Here is a 19,290-nt window from a genome sequence, read left to right on the forward strand (position 1 = left end):
TTTCATTGGTTTAAACCATTAAAACAAGGTGTATGCTAGGCGGTAAAGAACAAATGATAGTGTTAGAATTGCTAGACTTTGGTGTGTATGTGAGAGTTTTAAAGTAGTGAAAAAGTCTCCTGAGTTCAAAAATAATTGCACAAATACCAAATTAAAGTGTGCTGGCATTGCCAAGGTTTATTTTTGGCCTATTTTGTTCCACAACAGGTGTGGTCTTGCAAGCAGTAGTGCTTTAAACGTGCCCTGTAGTAAATGTGTTCCTTTTATCACGAGTGCTTGTGTTTTCTAGGAAATCACTCGTAGAACACTACCTACATTCACACAATCTAGAGATATTTCACAAAGGCGACATGAAAATCTGAAGCCATCTTGTCAATAAATAAATAATGTAGTGCATGATTTTAAGCCATGTTATTGTACTTTTTATCTTAAAAGGGATCTCACATGTTTTATGTTTAATATTACTGATGATACCGTACCAGAGGATTTGGGTTCCTCCCTGATGGGCACCGATCTAGAAAAGTAAACAGTTAACCACTTGAGAAATCACAGGATTTGTGTGTGAATTAGAAATGACAGCAGTGTTCCAATGGGTCTCTATTGAATGCAAAACTATGGCTTTCAGATTACTGAACATTTCTTCTAGTTCTGAAAAAAAAGAATTATCTGGAGTTTATAACAAAGGAGATGAAATCAAGCTACTGAAAATTATTTTACACCCTTTCAGTGATCAAAAGCAAACTGAAAAGATCATTTGAGTGACATGCTTAAATGAGAACTGTGACATGGATGACCAGCCCCTTTGTGCCAGCCCTGGGTGGTAGCTACCTTTCTACCTTGTAGTTAGCTGGGTTTGTGTTTGGTTTTTTTTTTTGGCTGGGTTTGGATTGTGTTGTTTCTTGGTGTTTTGTTCCCCCCCCCCCCCCCCAAGAATATCTGGCTTTTGCAGGATTTCATGTGATCACTTAATTTATCACTGCATGGATTCATCTCATTTATTTATTTTTCATCTATCCCAGACACTTCTGACTGATAAAATGTGCTTTGTCAGCATGGCCAGAAATTAGTGTCCATAAATCCCATTTTGGAGATCATTGTTGCAGGACTCACTGTTGAGCACTGAGGGAAGGAATCTGCCTGGAATTGTGTGCTGCGTGTTGTGCACATGTATTTCACTTACTCTCTCAGCTTCTGTCCAGAGCACAGCCATGGATAGCTTGAGTCTTGTGCAGAATGCAGGACCTGCTTGTTTATCTTCTAAGTTTCAGTGTAAGCTGTGGTGTGTTGTACTGAACTTAGTACTTGGGTAGTATTCAAATTTTATAACTAATAAAAAGCAGACTGGGTTTATTTGCACCTTGTGGAACAGTAGATCTTCCAAAGGCTAACAGGAATGATATCTCATGGAACAAATCCTGAAGCATTGCCGAGAACATGCAATGTAGAAGACTTAATTTCCATTATAAAGAGTTGTGCTCCATTTTTATGCAGAAAATTCAGTGCTCACCCTTATTTCTTGGTACTGTGAATGCAATCTATCAGCATCTTTTGTAGATTTCTAGATTACTGATGATGGTTGTGCAAGCACTTGGAATATGCCCTAAAGCCAAAATGATTTGATTTTTTTTCTACTTTCTCAAAGATCACTTGACACAAAACGTGGTAGACTCTAGTAATGAATTGTAGGAAACCATTAGAGCATCTGAGGCTGGGTTCATCAATATGTATAAACCATGCAGGGCACTTTGTTTAGTGTGCTAGTACAGAAGTATTAGTATACAACATTTTTTTTCATAAATGCTTTGTTAAAAAAAATGCCAATAGCATTTCTTTGCCAAACACTGTATCCTGTGGTGGTAAAAGAGAACTTTTCAGATACTGTAATAATCGAGTTGGAATGATTCAAGTAACTTTCTTATCTGTACTCCATTTTATCTCTCACTTGAGTGCACGATAGAGCTTGAGGCAAGTATTCACAACTAGATTGTCCTAATTAATTATGGTGTGTTTTAAGTAATTTAAGCCTCTCCAGTAATACCTGTGCTGTCTCTTGCATCTGTCAGTGGTTAAAAAGAGAAAAAAAAAAAGCTAGCTTGTTTTCTGGAGGACTGTAATTCTATCCAAATGAAGTCAAATCAACTTCTGAGTCTGCTTTGTGTGTGACTTGCTTGTGCACCAGAACACGCAAGATTCCTTTAGGTATTCATGTCAATATTTTCGCTTGTCAGAGTTATAAAAGCACCTAAATGAAGATGATGGGCAAAGGACTTCTAAAGTTGGATTTGACTTCTGCTTTGTTATGGATTCCCCAGGTAATTATTTATTCTTTCTCTTCAAAATCTTTAGAGGCAATACTTCTCCACTGTGTTGTGAGAAAAACATACTAATGATTCTAAGGTGTTCAAATCAATGGTTTTAGAGGCTACAGGACTTGATGTGATACATAGGTAACAGCATAGCTAAGTCATCCATCCTAAGACATCCAAGTCCAGGAAGTTAATGCGCTCTTGTACTTCACACATGACAAATGATGTAGCTTCAGACTAGATAAGATTTTAGGGCTTACTTAGATGTCTTTCATTTTCTTTAAGAATATTTTCCATTACAGTTTTTCTGTGGAAGTTGTCTTCAAGTTTTAATTGCAGATAATTCTATTGCAATATGAAAACCCGTTCAAATATTTTGATGTAAGAGTATCCTTGGCTGGTTATATAGATCATGGCTTTAATCTGGAGAAAATTCAGCTTCACAAAAAATGATTTTAAATATTTGTGATTTTTCAAAGAGAACTTGAGCAGCTTGCTATTTTTATCTGTGATTAATTTGGCATTAGGCTTTTCCAGTTAAAGCATCCTTCAGATCACAGTAAAAGCTGCTATCAGCCAATTAATTCAAGATTCTCAGAATATACTTTAGTGGGGACCTGCAGCTATCAACCTCTGCTGAGAAGGACGCCTTGAAAGATAGCAGACAATGCATAATTGCTTAGGTTTTCCCTTAATGATAAAGATTAAACATAGTATGCTGCTGCTGTTTGTTAGTGTTTTGCTCCAGGTCCAAAGTGGCAGGAAGAAACAGGGTGTTATTTATAACTACTATTTTCTAAGCCGTAATAATACAACATAATTAATGTGTGCCAGATGATGCTACATCAAGTATTTAGCAAAATGTTGGGCATGTAACCTAGGCAGTTCAATCCTTTTATATCTTACAAGCATCTGTTTTGCCTAACTAGGACCCAGCTGCAAACAAATTCATAGTTATGTAATGAAACCAGTTTGCTATGTCCTCTAGATTCGAGTGATCTACCACTGTTAACTAGACATCACTGCTCTAAAATGCTCTTACTGCAATGCACATATGCAGCTAACAGATACACAGATTGTGTGTGATAGTCTTATGTGGGGAACACCAGGTGCAGTGCAGCGGTGGACCAGCTGTCAGCAAAAAAATAAGAGATTTGCAATTTCAGTAGGAACATTGCCTGGTAATTTTGGAGCACTCAGAAACCATCAGTACTCCGGTGTCTCACAAAAGAATGAAAAAAAGAGGAGGTTGTATCACATATTTGGGTGAAACATTATTTACTTTAAAAGCTTGGATTGACACTGCATGCACACCAAGCATTTCAAAATAAGAGTCACAATGCATCCTTTAGCTCATATACACTATGACTGTGGAGGACATGCAGTATACAAATGGATTCTCTGTGTATAACATGCCCATATTTACTGCAGAGCATTCAGATCAATATAGCATGTCACTAGAAGAGTGCTGGGAGAAACTACTGTGTAAGCAGCCTTTTGTCAGGTGGCTTTTGCAGGCTGCATTATACCTTGCACAGACATGCACAACATAAACATGGCTGCAGGACAAGATAGGAGAGCAAAACGTTGGTTTAAAAATTAAGAAATAAATAGGAATGCTTAAGTAATCTCTTTTGGTTGTGGAAGAGATTCATGACTTACATCAACAGATTAACTGTATCTCTGTAAAATGACCTCTTGGTAGAAAAAATGCCTACTGAAATCACTACTTTGGGCGGTTCTCATTTTAGGAAGCTACAAAGTTGCTAAAATTATTTGAGCTGAATCAAGTCTACTTTCCTGAGGAACCTGCCGTCTATCTCTTTTCAAACAGCACCTGCTAAATGCTGTGTAAAACCATTTAGCCCTTCTTTCCAAACCTGCTCTGAAAAGAATTAAATCTTAAACAGTAGCTTACACATAAAAAATGCATTAATACCAGCTGCTTGTTTTCTGTGGCAATGTGCCTACTGTACAGTTCCATTAAGATCTAGGAAAAATCGCTGTATTATTTGTTGCTTTAAAAGCTGTCTTTTGTAACAGCCTGTCTTTTGTAACAGCTTTTTCTGTATCTGGTACAGGAAAAAAACAGTGACAATTTTTTTTGTTGTTGTTCGGAGGATTCATGACATGTTCTCTAGCTCTTGTAATAATGAAAATATTCTGGTTCTTACTAACTGCTGTCAATTTATTTTTCATTGAAATATCCCAAACATTCTGATATAGAAACTTAAAAGAACACAACCCCCCACCACACTCCTGAATGTTTCAAATGGAAGTTTAAAAACCACTGTACTTGGAATATTTTTCTTTCTGCTAGAAAACACACTTCTTCCCTCCCACGACCGGGCCTAAGGGAAGCATCTGCTGCTCCAGGTGGAGTTACCGTTAGTACTATTAACGGTTTGGCGGCTACAGCCGAGCTTTAGCGAGGCGCGGCCGGTCGCTCGGAGGCAGGAGCCGCGGCTCAGCTCCCGCCTCCCTCAGCAGCACCTGCTGCGCCCAAGGGCGAGCATAGTTGCTGGCTCTGGAAGAGACGGGACGGTGCTTAGGGGGTCCACTACCGCTCTGTCGCCGAGGGTACCTGCGAGCAGGCTTCATCTCACGGCACTCGCCTCTCTCACGAAGTGCTTCCCCTCAGCCCGAGGGGCAGGCGCTGTTACCCTACCGATGCGGGGCCCGGAGGCGCACAGCCTAACCCCGCAGCCCCACACCGTCTCACTCAGCGCGGGGCTACGAGCAGGTACCTCTGGGCCCAGGACGATGTCTTGCTGCTGACGCTCGCGCCGCCGCCCCCCGCAACGCGCCAACCGCTGTAACGGTCCCCACACGAGCTCCGCTCCCCCCACCCCGCACCCTTCCCGGGCTCCCGGCGGGGCGTGGCCAGCGCCGCCCGGCATCACCGGCGCCCCGCCGCTGCGCCCCGTCCGCGCCGCGGGGCTCTGAAGCAGAGGGGGCCGTACCCTGACCATGGCCGTGCTCGGATTTTGGCTGCGCTGCGGCGGCCGCCTTCTGCTCCTCCTCACCTGCTTCTTCGCGCCTTTTCTTGGCAAACCCGGAGCCGGCCCCGCCGCCCGCGCCCCTTACGCGGGTAAGGCTATTCGAGTGGCCCGGTGAGGGCCAGTAGGACGGGAGGGCTCGGTCAACGGCAAGCTACGAGTCCTCGGGAGCTTAGGCTTTCGTGTAACCCGCCGTTGTGCGTGGGGAGCAGGGGAGGTTGTGCCGGCGTCTGGGCGTCTGCCGGGCCGCCGCTCACTCCCTGCCCTGCCTGCTCCGGCCCTCAGGCCGGCATCTGGGAGTGGCGGGAGCGCAAGCGGGAGGTGAGCCAGGGTCGTGTGGAAAAATGAGGCGGGTTTTGCGTGTGCGGCTGGGGCGGCCACACACCGCACGGCGAGTTCCACGCCGTCAACTTTTACCAAGAGGAGATCAACACAAGGCTGGTTTGGAGGCAAAGAGGGGTTCTACTGGTGCTGAGGTAGGGACTGCGGGACTTCTGCTAGCCTATGAACGAGAGCGTGACCTGCAGAGATCCTGGTCACTGACTTACCAGGGCTGTCCCTTGCACAGAAGAGGGGAAAATGCCTTCGCTAAACTACGGCTTTTATGGTGCATACCAGTCCTGACTACCGGGCGTTTAATTACACTGGTTTTAGGCTTTTTAAATTAACGTGTAACGCTCTGAAGATCTGAAGCATCTTAATTCTCAGGTTTTGTGCTGTTTACTTAGGTGAGCTACAGTTGTAGGTTTGTGGTACTTGCTCTTTGCATATGGTATGGAGGTGACTTTACAGAGTAGATTGTAATGGTTACACTGTCACATATATGGAAATTCTTACAAACTTAGAGGAAAATTATTCTTAGATTGCTCATGCTTTATTTCTTTGACTTCAAAAGAGTGGGTCTCAATTTCATCAGGGTGTCACTTTCAGAGTTGAAGGCTGTAAAAAGCTGAAGCTAGTTAGTAATTGCACTTTGACTTACAGTCTAGTAAAGGTGATTGTGATATTTTAAAAATGCTTAATGTTGACTGAATCCTTGAAGAAAAGCATGGCAGTGTAAGCTGCTTTGTAAGATAGATGGTCATTTTTTTTCTTCTCTCAAGTGATGACTGAACAATTTGTGTAGCAAGTTTTGAAGGGTTGCCATTGCACTTCCTAGACTTCAGCGAGCTTCCTTTGTTATAAATTATGTGACATCGTTTGAAAAAGTCTCTACAATATCATCTGAATAACTACACCAGTGTACCAAGACAGGTGTACTGGATGTATTTATTCACCTTCCTGGTTTGTAGGCAAACAATTATTTATAGTAGTTAGGTTTGTGAATAAAAGTCTGTGTGTTGCAATAACATGCTGTTAAGGAACATAATGTTAACTACCAAGTATGGATATTTTACCATGATTACTTTTCTCAGTAATGTTCTTGCTTTATTATAGTAGTATATGATCGTGATTCCATGATAAGGCTGCATTAGCGATAGATGTTAAGATGTAGATTCAGAAGCAACATAAGGTTTCTTAAAAGTGACCCTTTCTATTCTCCTGTGGACCCCTTTTGAAAATGAACCAAGTAGGGATCCAAAGAAAACCTGAAATCATTAACACTCAATTATATCAATTAGACAATGCTTTGAACTGCATCGTTTGAAGTATAAGGACCAGTGTTACCTGCAATCCCGTGTTTCACTGGTAATTCTTATAAAAAGAATACTGCTGCAAAATCATATTAAGCTGCTGTTAAATGTTCAGGGAGGAAATGGTAGAACTGAGTCTTGTGTCTGAGGTCAGGTGTTTAATTAGCATCTCTGCTTGTGGAAGGTGTACTGTGAGTACTTCAGAGGTTTGAAAAAATGAATCATTAGTCTGCTTTGTGCATAAGTATTTCTCCTTTGGGCAGGTCAAATTTTGGCCGTCCAGCGTTTTTTCATGTGCTTTTGGATTTATTTTTTTTTTAAATCCCCCCTGCCCCCAAACATGGAATCACACTGAGCTGGAGTGAGCAGAGAAGAGTTTCAGATGTAGATTACAAAGTAAACATTGTCATGGGGATTTATCACTGAACAGTATAGAGAGCTGCCTTTGATTTAGACTACAGAAGTTGCCTGACCTCAACAAAACCGAAGCTCCATAAATACAGGGATGCTTAAAATTGCCCTTCAAAGAGTACAGGTCTTTTAATTTTTTCTTAGAACAGTTAGCTAGTCGCAGGGGTGAGTGTTTCACCATCTAATTTAGTATGATATTTGTACCTCAGGCTAGTTGTTTGCTGATCTTGGTAGCTATAGGGCTTACCCTCTCTCTGTTCTCCAGCAAGCATAGCCACACTGTTGCCTTAAGCCACATCTCTTTTCCTCTGATCATTTTTCTGCTTCCCACTAGTTCTTCCATTTTTTTATTAGCACTAATTGCAATAAGTAACTAAGGATTACACCCTCTATTATAATTTTAAAAGCATACAGACACATGGAAAAGAGGGCAGTCTGTGTGAAGTGGCCCTGTTAAATAAAATACAGAAAGATAGGGGTAGTTATATGTTTTGTGTTTGCTGACTCTTAAAATACATCTGGATGCATTCCTGAGTGACCTGTGCTAGATTTTATCGTCCTGCTCTGGCAGGGAGGTTGGACTCGATGACCTCTGGAGGTCCCTTCCAACTCTAACATCCTGTTAGCCTGTTACTGTCCCCACCTCCATCTCTCTTTCATGCAAGCTGCCTTTTGAGGACCAGTATGCCCTAGCTTATTAATAAATAGAATAAATGAGAAATGTGAAAAGCTGTAAGTATGGTCATCTTAAGAAACCAGTGAGTAGGGCCATGTTTAGATGTTTGAAAACAATTCCCTAAGCATGTAAAAGTGATCAAGGAACACGTCCCCATTTGGCATAGCAGAGGAGATGCTGTGTTTTAAGAGAAGCTTAGTCTGGAAACAGCGTGTACCCTGCAGATGCTGTATTGCTGTACAGGAGGTCATCTTACAGGAACTCAGAAATGGTGAAAGTGCAACTTTGCCTCTGCATTGCTTCAAGGTCACTTAATGGAGAGAGAATACACAGCTGCACCGTCATTGTCAAATTGTATCCAAAATTCAGCTGAGAGTTGTAACTGCAAAGGGGAAATGTAATTAATGCTAATATGAAAATCAAACATTTATGGAATATTAGGCTAAAATATACACAAACCATTCATAATTCAGGAAATAGGAACACAGAAACAGAAAAAATAAGTTGTCTTCAGGAAGCATTCTTCTGGATGTTTGTAAAAAGCAGTACTTGGCAAATCTGTGTAGAGTTATAAGTAAGAAAAATTCTTTGACTAATGAGGGTACACTGAACCTAAGGTGTCAGTAAAAATAAATACTAATAGCTGTGAAGGTAACTTCCGTGTATGTAAGATTCTGTCACTGGATCCTTTTTGGCAGGAACTCTGTCCTGTATATTTTCAAGTACTCACCTGAAGGTACGTACGACAAGTTCATCAGTTCTTTGCTGTTACACAAGCCACATGCCAACAATCTTGAAATGTAAAGACGTTAAATTATAGAGTGTGTACAAATAATACATCTGGAACCACAATAGGTTTTCAAATGAGGGAAATATGCTGTAAATAGGTAGATTTGTATTTTGAAACAAACACTAGTGAAACAGCACTAGTGTTGATTTAGAGGATCAGGGACCATTCAGCAGCAGCTTAACCGTAAGATCTGGGGGTAAAAGGAATCCTGACTTGGTTTTGAACCTATTCCTTAAGCCACACTCTGCTTTTACTCCTACTGTATAATTCCAGAGAAAATCTACCCAGTGTTCCTAATAATAGTTCTACTGGACTGTCCCAGACCTGCAGTGCAGAAGGCAGGGAATTCTCTTGTGGCTGGGCTCTGCATTGCTCTGGGTGTTTTATCCAAAGGATCTGTGAAGTGCAGCCTTTTGCAGCACAGCAGAAAGCTGTTGCTGTCGTGACAACCCTTTGATAAAGGAGAGGCAACTTAAAAACGTAACATTGCCTGTCTTGGTTGTCTAGGCGGCCGTGGTTGCCAGTCACACAGAACTAGCTTAGGTCTGTCTAAATTAGTGGGTTAAATGGTGTTAGTCAAGTTTCTGCTACAAATGCAACCCACCAAACTGTTGATCAAATTCTGAGGCAGATTTTTGCAAGTTGTGGTGAAATGGGAACTGGTACTCTGTGCGAGTATGGTACTACCTGACATAACTGACAATTTAGCCATCCCAGGCAATTCTAGAATTCTGGTTCTGTTCAGTACTTAATAATTTGATTCTCTGAATGCTGATAGCAGTCAACTTCACACAGAAATTGTTTCTACTGCCTTTAACTAATGTTTTTATTTCCTTGACCTTCTTTTATGAGAAAGGTTAAATCCATCAGTGTGGTTTTTCTGCATGTATTCTTCACTACTTTATCTACTTCTGTTACGCCCACTAAATTCACCTCCCCTCCAAACAAAATTATGTTAATCTTTTAAATCTCTCCTTGTACAGATGACTGTCTCTGGTTTTAATCTGTTTATGACATTCTCTAGTGCTTTTCTGTTTCTGAATTATCTTTTTTTAGATGGGTGCTGTTAGTGAGCACATCATTTCTAGAGAGGTCATGCCATGCTTTTATGTAATGGTGTAATATTTTAAACCTGCATTAGAAAGAGATGGTTGTGAACATTTTCTTTGGTTTATTCTGTCCCTTAAACTGACTATAATAATAGTGTTTTTTTCTGACAGTAATTTCAGTCAGTTTAAACCTCATCAGTGAGTATGTCTAGAGCATGTGTTCATGTCATCTCGTGGTTGACTTTTCTCTACGAATTGGAGACCCTTTTGGAGCTGTTCCTTTCAGGATATTTGACATGTGTAGCTTGTGCTGCCTTTTGAGGCTATGGCCTTCTTCAGGTCTTTCACACTGCCTTTGGAAGATCTCCATACTCAAGTTGCTTATCTAGATGCTAATCTTGCCTTTTTTCCTCCCGTCTCTCCATATCTTCCTCAAGTTTCTCCTTCTCTTGCTGGCATATAATTTTTTTCCATAGATTCTCATAATGGAGAAACTTCAAACTCTCTTTTTTTTTTTTTTTTTTTTTTTTTATTACTGGAATTTTTAATGATACATTCCCATGAGACTGCTTTAGTTAAAAATTTAGTTAAAAATCTCAGGTTTTGCGGATTCCCAAACATAAAGGACAGTGGGACAGTGGTTGCCTGATGACGTGCTTTAAGACAATGTACATATATATATTTTAAACTCTGGGCTACTCTCTGCCTGATGTTTCTGCATCTGCAGTACAGTTTATTAGGTTTTTTTCTTTTTTTCCTCAGTGGTCTGCCATGTATTCTGTTCTCTTGGGAGACAAAAGATGTTTATTTCTACTCTTTGTAAGATAGACTAAGATTTTGGCTGTTCCAGGCCATCAGTCAGTTTCCAGGTACTGAAATGAATCCTTGAGAACTATGAACAAGAAGTAACAGCATGTATACTATTACTTAACTAGATAGGTACTTTCCAGTCAACGTAACATTAGAATAGGTAGAGGATAGACTTGTAAGTAGAAAGAAATATTCTGCAAGTACTGTAAAATTTATACATCATAAACTTTGCACTTCATAAAATTCTTCTTTTAAGACTTTAGTTGTGCTTGCAGAGAAAAGGGAATGAGAAACAAACATAGCTGTAGCTATGATTGGACATCAGAATAGCTTTGGACAACAGAATGTGGATGTACAATGCTCATTTAAATCAATGCTAATACATTGCTTTTTAATCTAGGTGTATCTGAACCTTCTTTTATTGCTAAAAGTGAAGATCGTTTGTTTAAACATTTATTTGAAGACTATCAAAAATGGGTTCGTCCAGTGGAACGCTTGAATGACACAATAAAAATAAAGTTTGGCCTTGCAATCTCTCAACTAGTAGATGTGGTAGGTATAGTAAATGACTTTATTTTTATCCCCTCATTATTAAAATTGTGGACTGTAGTGTAGTTTTAAATAATTGTGCATGTTTGACTTCAAATACAGCAGATTCTACCTGAAAATATTAATAGCTTAATAACAATTTTAGATGTGGGTATGAAGAAGTGATTGCAAAGAGGTAGAGAAGTCAGATAACCTCTGTGTTTAGAGATGTTTTCAAGAAAAAGAAAAAAAAAAGTGAGTGAAATTCTTAAACCCTGGAAACTGTTTAATTTATTTATTCAGTGTGAAACTCAGATATTTTAAAACTTAATAAATATAATTTCTGTAAAATTCAGGAACATTTGCAAATACTGCTTTTTTCCCCTGTTAAGCAGCAAAATACTACTTAAGTCTTCAAAGAATTCACTTCCATAGTAATGAAGATTATCTCTTGGAATTACCTGTGATGTAAAAGAGATCAGCCTGATAATTTTCCCTCTGATACTTACTTGCTCACTTCAGAATATTCTTTTTCATGTTGAATTCACTGTTCATAGCTGTAAGGTGCTTTCCTTCCACATGTTGGCTCTTTGTTTCTGTAGAAAAACAGTAGAACTGTGTAAAATATAGAGTCAAATAATAAAATGAAAAGGAGGAAAGAGACAGAGGGGAAAACTGTAACTTAACAGTTAAATGATCCCAGGATACCATCATGTGTTTAAAAAGTTCTCATTTAAACACGCCAGTGGCTGCGATGCTTGCAGAGTGTGTTTTGTATTTTAAACTACAGCTGTGAACTAAATCAGCTAATTACTGTGCATATACTGTGCAGGTTTTTTTGTTTGTTTTCATAAAGCATGCTTTATTTTTCTAGGATGAGAAAAACCAATTGATGACAACAAATGTCTGGTTGAAACAGGTATGTGTAAAATATTGATGAGAAATTATGAGGTTTCATAGGCGTAAGTTGGAAGAAATTGTGTTTTCCACAAACCTTAGTTGTTGTATGAATGTTTATGTCACATAGTATCTTTAAAAATTTCCCTCCAAATGCTTTAAAGGGTCAATTGTTCTGAAACTCTTAGAACCCCAAATCAACCAAACAATAAAGGTAAATTAAAAAAAAAGCCAACAACCTAATTAAAATAAATTGGGTATGGAATTGCTTGGCCATTTGAGATGTATGTGTCCAGCCATAACAGTTACTACTTTGGTGCCTAAGTTTTCTTTACAAAACTCTATTAAGGAAAGTGTGGGTTTGCGTAGTCTTCTGTATGACAGTTTCAAGATCTTTCTCTTGTAGAGTGCTTCAGATTATCAGACAACTGAAGAATTTGTTTCAAAGCTGTATATGCTTGGTGAAAAGAGCTACTTTTCCTATTTTAAGACTGTTTATGGGCAGGAAGAAGCCTCAAGCTTTATAATAATCAGAGTCCAGTGCTAAACATAATGGGCACCATTAACTTGGGAAATGCTGTTTGTGGATAATTCTTGATTTAACTTAGGAAACTGTTTGCAGACTCTGATTATACTGGGTGGCTAAGTAAGTTATTTTTCCTTGGGCTGCTGCCTCCCCCAGTAAATGTTACTTAAGGCAAAGTTTTTCTGTTCAGGAACATTTTGAGATTACTTGGCAAGTGTGAGAGACAATTTGTCCATGTGAGCACTTTGTGCCCTCTTAATAGTTTCTGCAGAACTTGTTGCAATTGAACCAGTTCAAATAAACTAAGACCTGACCTGGACATGCATTTGAAATTCTATGTGAAGGTGAATTCTTAGAAACTCGAGTTTTCTTTTTGAGCTTTTGTATACAGAAGTATAAAATTACAAAGTACCACTATGCCTGTAATGGTGCTATTTTAGTGCTGCTGGTAGAAACAGGAGCAACTGTCTTATGATTTGTACTTTTTAGGTGATGAAAATGTTCTACTTGTTTCTGATCAGATTCCAGAGTCATTGATAGTCATTCAGAGCAAGCTTTTATCAAATTTAGTTGTCTGCTACATGCTTTGATAAAGGATTTTAATACCTTAGTTTCTGTACAGAAATACTGTCAAGTGATGCTTATAACACAAAACTAATACTGGATGAGGTAAATTCAGCATTGTATGAAAATTTTAGAGGCTGGCTTGATGATTGTAAATGTTTAAAAAATTGTCTTTTAATTTATTTTCATTCAGTCTTGCCCTGCTTAAATCAGCTTCACGATAATAGTGATTTTTACATCTCGGATATCCACAGGAATGGGTAGATGTGAAATTAAGGTGGAATCCTGAAGACTATGCTGGAATTACTTCTATTCGTGTCCCATCAGATTCTATTTGGATTCCAGATATTGTGCTGTATGACAAGTAAGATTTTAATCATTTAGTATAAATGCACTTAGTTTCTAACTTTAATATCCAAGCTGCCTTCAGAAGACTCCTTGTATAGATACGTGAGTACATTCAGCAGAGCTAAGAATGTATGGAAGACTGTCTGAGTTCAGATGGATTTTGTTGCTGTGTTAAATGCTTAGATGTTTTGCTTTGACTCTATATGGAATTTCTAGTTTGTTTAAAAAGTTTATTTCCCTTTCTCTATGTAAACCTTTTGCTTTGTTTTTACATTGGAAAATAGTGCTGGGTACAAAATAATAGTGTAGAGTGATGGGAAGGAAACAACTAATCCATGCCATTGTGAGTCATATTCATCACGGATTTAAAATGAAGGGGAGTTTCACTGGTTTTGGCGTTGGTTTGGAATTGTTTTGGCTTTTTTCTAGAATTAACAGATCTCAGAAGTAATAACTTTTAAATTAACTTTTCTGCTCAAGTCAGGTGCATATACAATGCTTTTATATTTCCTGACTTAAGTCAGGGAAAAAGACTGTTGCAATGATTATAAATTAAAGGTTGAAGATGGCACACAGGTATTATTTTACCTGTTTCATAATTTATTCTTTTTTTTTCTTCAGTAATTATGATTTGGCCACATTGCAAAGTATTTATGTTATAGTACCAATAGAAAAAACAGAGCTTGTTCGTGCTCTTACAGTCATTTGAGAAGACATTGGGACCACAAAAAGTTGCATGGATCTTTTAATGCCTTGGAAACATTCTTTACCCTTCCAAAGCTGTTTATACCTTTGTAACTTTCAGATTTTAAAACAAAATTAGAAGATTGTCTATGAATGCCATACAGAATTTTGGTTGTGAAGGGGAAGTAAGGATAAAGAGCTGAGCTGATGACACCAACAAAACTTATTTTAAAACAACCCCCCCTTGTAACTGCATGCATATATCTCTCTTCATTCAGTGCAGATGGACGTTTTGAGGGAACAGCTACAAAAACTGTGGTAAAATATGATGGCACCATTGCTTGGACTCCACCAGCAAACTACAAAAGTTCTTGTACTATTGATGTAACCTTTTTCCCCTTTGACCTCCAAAACTGCTCTATGAAATTTGGTTCCTGGACTTATGATGGTTCACAGGTTGATTTAATTCTTGAAGACTATGATGTTGACAAAAGAGACTTTTTTGATAATGGCGAATGGGAGATAGTGACTGCAACAGGAAGCAAAGGAAACAGGACTGATGGCTGCTGCTGGTATCCTTTTGTTACATATTCATTTATAATTAGACGTTTGCCACTTTTTTACACCTTGTTTCTCATTATTCCTTGCATTGGGCTTTCATTTCTAACTGTCCTTGTCTTCTATCTTCCTTCAAACGAAGGTGAAAAAATTTCACTTTGCACTTCAGTACTGGTGTCTTTGACTGTTTTTCTTCTTGTTATAGAAGAGATTATTCCATCCTCTTCTAAAGTTATCCCACTTATAGGAGAGTACTTGGTGTTCACTATGATATTTGTGACATTGTCCATTGTAATAACTGTCTTTGCTATCAATATTCATCATCGCTCTTCGTCTACACACAATGCTATGGCACCTTGGGTTCGCAAGATATTTCTTCACAAACTTCCCAAGCTGCTTTGCATGAGAAGTCATGTAGATAGATACTTTGCTCAGAAGGAGGAAAGAGCAAATATGAATGGATCAGAATCATCTAGGAACACCTTGGAAGCAGCTCTGGATTCTATTCGATATATTACAAGACATGTTATGAAGGAGAATGAAGTTCGTGAGGTTGGTGCTTTTTATGTTACACTGTTTTTGTGAAGCTGAAAATAAGAAAAAGAAGTAATGGTTTACTTGGCAGTTGCATATTAAATACATGCTATGGAATTTCCAGCTTCACTGGAAGCCTCTAATTATTTCCACTGGAAAGAATTACGTGCATGGTACAATACTGAGAATTCTTACAGGTACTCAGCTGATCCAACGCAGTAGTTGGATTCTTTAAGTTCTTTTGGTTTCTTCTAGAAGTAATTTCGTGTTATTAATGAGTCATTTTGCAGCTTTCAATTCCAAATAAAAACAGCTTCTAATGCCCTAACTTACATGAATCTAAATACAAGTTGTATAGTTGTATGTTGGTCATTTAGTGCTAAGACCAAAGACCAAATAGATGACTTCTTGAGTTTTCTTCTACCTGTATTACTTGTCTCTAAGTTTATATCAAATGTTTTTCTTCAGGCTGTGTATTTGCACTCTGAACTATCCTTGATGTATGTTTGCACCATTTAGATAAGGGCATTCTGAATCTCTTTTCCTTTTGTGCTTTTTAAACTAGCAGCATTTGTACATCAGGGACTTAAATGCTATTTTCAGACCAGTGTAGAAATGCAGACGCTTGTTATGTGGTCTCATGATACTGCTATCTTTTGTGATGGCAAGGCCTGAGATTCTGTCAATATATATAGAAATTACTGTCTTCAGAAGCTGCTGCTTACTAAGAGCATGTTCTTCTGTACTAGCCTGGGAGTAAGCGAAGTCCTCTAATGTGCCTTCTCAGGACTCAGTTCTGATATTATCACAAGGAATCCAGCCTCCATTTTAAATAAATGTATCTACTGTGGTTTTAAAAGAGCATTCAATACCTCTACATTGTATAAACAACAAAACCAGAATAGTTTTCTATTAAATACATAATTTCCTGTAAATTAAGGGTTGGCTCTTTCTCTTACTGATCTTACTCCGTTTGAGTGACAAGAGATGTGGTAAGTATTTGGTTTTCAGATTTAATATTGGTGTGACTCCAGACCTCAGAAATTAATATACAGCTGACTGGGGATTCACTTTATCTTCTTATTTGGGCTCCAGAGAATGTGAGCTTTAATTGCAGAAGCTGTTAATGAAAACACCACTAGTGCTGTTATACCCTTACCTCTTAGGAAGCAGTAGGCTTGGGAGTGATGGATAGCTCCAGTTGAAATCAAAGACAGTTATTTGGCAAGGTTTTAATTTGCTTCCACAATTATATCTGCTATATTTGCAAAACTATGTATAGATATTAATAATTCCATCAAGCTCAAAAATAGTCCTGAAAATACTGTGAGTTTGTCACATTGTGGTAGGTTTGTGTGTGTGTGTTTAATTTTGGATTGTGGTATTTTTTATTTTAAGTTTGGTTTGAGTGGTGTTTTGGTTTTGTTTCTTTGTCTTAAGCTTTATGATGAGGCTGTGGCATGAATCCTAAATCCTGCAGTCTGTTAGAAAATTGCATACTGATTTAATCTTTCTGTTGCTGAGGATATTTAGTGCTTGTCAGGGTCTCTTTCTGCATTGCATTCTAGTATTTGTTTATATAGCTTTCCAGTCTTCAAAGAGGGAAGTTTGTTGCTCTTCCAGCTCATACTGTAATTATAAAAAGCTACTGAAGGGGATAACCAATTATGCCTGATTTGGGAAAAAGGCATACTGTAAAATGATTAAGAATTGCAGGATTTTGAAGTGTGTTTTTTACCTGTTCTCACAGATACTAAGTCTTATGCTCTTTGTTTTCTAGGTGGTTGAAGACTGGAAATTTATTGCTCAGGTGCTTGATCGAATGTTCTTATGGGCTTTTCTTCTGGTTTCAGTAATTGGATCACTTCTGTTATTTATTCCTGTTATTCATAAATGGGCAAGTATAATAGTACCTACACATATAGGCAGTACAAATGCATAAAGTAGTTTTGGGTCTGTCTTCTGCTAATATAGCTCTGGAGGGTTGTGCAGTAGCTCTGTTTCCATGCGCATTCTTTGCAGGCACGTTTCTGATAGAGAACAAAAATATCCAAACCCAGGAATTTATATTAGAGCATGGCATCCCTAGGAGATGCAAAAGTCGGTTTGCTTATTGTCAGTCTACTAAGCTATTTCTACATTAGGTCAGAATTAAAAGGACCTTCTAAGCACTTGCATGTGTGATGTGTCAAAAAGCATGCAGTGACACCTACTGTGAAATAGGATAGAAAATTTTTTAGACAGTGATGACCATAGTCCAAATATGAATTACTATACAAGTTGTTAATTGAGTATTAAATATTGGCAGATATTTACACAGCAGAGCTGCTTGTTTCAATTTACTGTAGTATGCAAAGGACAATTTTTACCAGCTCTCCAAATGTGTTGTGAAAATGTAAAGTTTCTATGGAATACATATAAAATAGTAAAAAAATTGCCACTTATTGTACATTCAACATAGAAGTGAACACAGTGGTTTGGTTGCATTTTGTCTTTCTAAATTTTCAGTGGAGTTTGCTGCTAAATTTAAACTCTTTCTAATGTTATCATACTGATGTGAGCATTTAATGCAGTAAGGCTTAAAATGCCTACAGGGTGCACAAATATTGATATCTCTCTCATCTAGGGAAAGAAAGGTAAAGACAAATTAAATGAGTTCCCAAGTTGCACAAATATTCTAATGGACCACAACATGTAGATTTGTTCATTCTTGACGAAGGATTTGATACATACTGTTAGTGGCAAACATGTTAATCATTTCCTGCCTTGGCGTGTTTCTCAGAATTAAGTTTTTAAGCACAGGTAGTAGCTACCTCTAAGAGATTCTCCTACTTATAGAACTATATGTAACTCTTAGGCTGTGAAGACTTACAGCTTTCCATACTTTTTTCCCCCTGAGAGTACTGAAAACTAACTTGCAGTTTTTAAATTATCGCATTAAAATACTCTAGAAATACTGGTTCTGAATTCTTTCACTTTCATTCCCATCCCACCTTTCCTAAATGTTTCTAGAAGACTCTGAACCAGAAGTTTTCTTAAACCAAAATTTAGTCAGTGTATGTTGAAATACAGTTGCATCGTGCTGGGCTAATAAACCAATGCCAAGCTAGAACAAGCCTTGCTCAAATTACTGCTTTAATAATAACATGTTTGAGAAGTTTTATATAGATTGTAGTGACTTTGATAATGTAGTGATTATGAATTTGGAAAAAAGATGCATGTCCCTGTCTATCCTTCAGAATAGCAGTACCAATTACAATACTGATTGCTGATGTCATAACTTAGATATCATTGAATATTCATTTAAAGTTATTTTGACTTGTAGGACCTTCTTGGGTTTATGTAACTTTTTAAGGCTTACAGGTGGGGCAATGACACCAGGCAAGCCTCCCTTTGTTTTCTTTTTAATACTATCTGGCAGTGGATATCTGTATTTCCTCTAGTCCCATCATAATTAATTTTAAAGGTTAATTTGCAAACATGATCTGATTTAATCTATTAATATAATAATTTTTGCCTTTTTGGTATTACTATTGTTGACTTCATGTGGAAATTGCAGGAATACTTTAGATATCTTATTTCCTCATCAAATGCAAAATTTAATTTTATATAGTCCTCCTTGGGGTTTAATCACTGAAGTTTATCTTGGTTATGTATATTATTAAGTCCCCACCTCATCTCATTATCACGTGGTGTCTGTAGACTGCCCAACTTTATCACAAGGTGATTGGCAGCACCTTGGCCAATGGAGTATCTGTACTAGTAACTCAAGTGTTGCGAATGCATGAGTTTCTTCTAGTCACTTCTACATCCTGATCCTGGTAAATACAGATAAGATAGCTGACACTAGAATCATTGATCTCTCTTCCTTATCTCATATGTCTGAAACTTGGAAGCATGGGCCTTTACTTATGTAACTTGTTTCTGAATGCATTGAACTGTAGCCAATGCTACCTTATATAGGTTTTTGTCACTT

General features: G+C 38.2%; 1 protein-coding gene across 1 annotated transcript; it reads left to right on the forward strand.

The window, feature by feature from the left end:
- The first annotated feature begins 5,267 nt into the window (after positions 1-5,267).
- CHRNA5 (cholinergic receptor nicotinic alpha 5 subunit) lies at positions 5,268-18,989 on the forward strand. The gene is made up of 6 exons (XM_009898097.2): positions 5,268-5,397; positions 11,076-11,227; positions 12,078-12,122; positions 13,445-13,554; positions 14,501-15,332; positions 17,095-18,989. Exons 1-6 carry the CDS (start codon positions 5,277-5,279, stop codon positions 17,254-17,256), a joined length of 1,422 nt encoding a protein of 473 aa, XP_009896399.2. The 5' UTR covers positions 5,268-5,276; the 3' UTR covers positions 17,257-18,989.
- The last annotated feature ends 301 nt before the right edge of the window (positions 18,990-19,290 follow it).

Source organism: Dryobates pubescens, chromosome 17 (assembly GCF_014839835.1).
Source record: "Dryobates pubescens isolate bDryPub1 chromosome 17, bDryPub1.pri, whole genome shotgun sequence".
Taxonomy (NCBI): Eukaryota; Metazoa; Chordata; class Aves; order Piciformes; family Picidae; genus Dryobates; species Dryobates pubescens.

What these genes read in the sequence shown, in the direction of transcription:
- CHRNA5 (XM_009898097.2), top strand. Translation starts at nt 5,277, where the DNA reads ATGGCCGTGCTCGGATTTTGGCTGCGCTGCGGCGGCCGCCTTCTGCTC. An exon ending in CGCCCGCGCCCCTTACGCGG is followed by an intron (nt 5,398 to 11,075) that starts GTAAGGCTATTC and finishes TTTTTAATCTAG; the next exon opens with GTGTATCTGAACCTTCTTTT. An exon ending in TCTCTCAACTAGTAGATGTG is followed by an intron (nt 11,228 to 12,077) that starts GTAGGTATAGTA and finishes TTATTTTTCTAG; the next exon opens with GATGAGAAAAACCAATTGAT.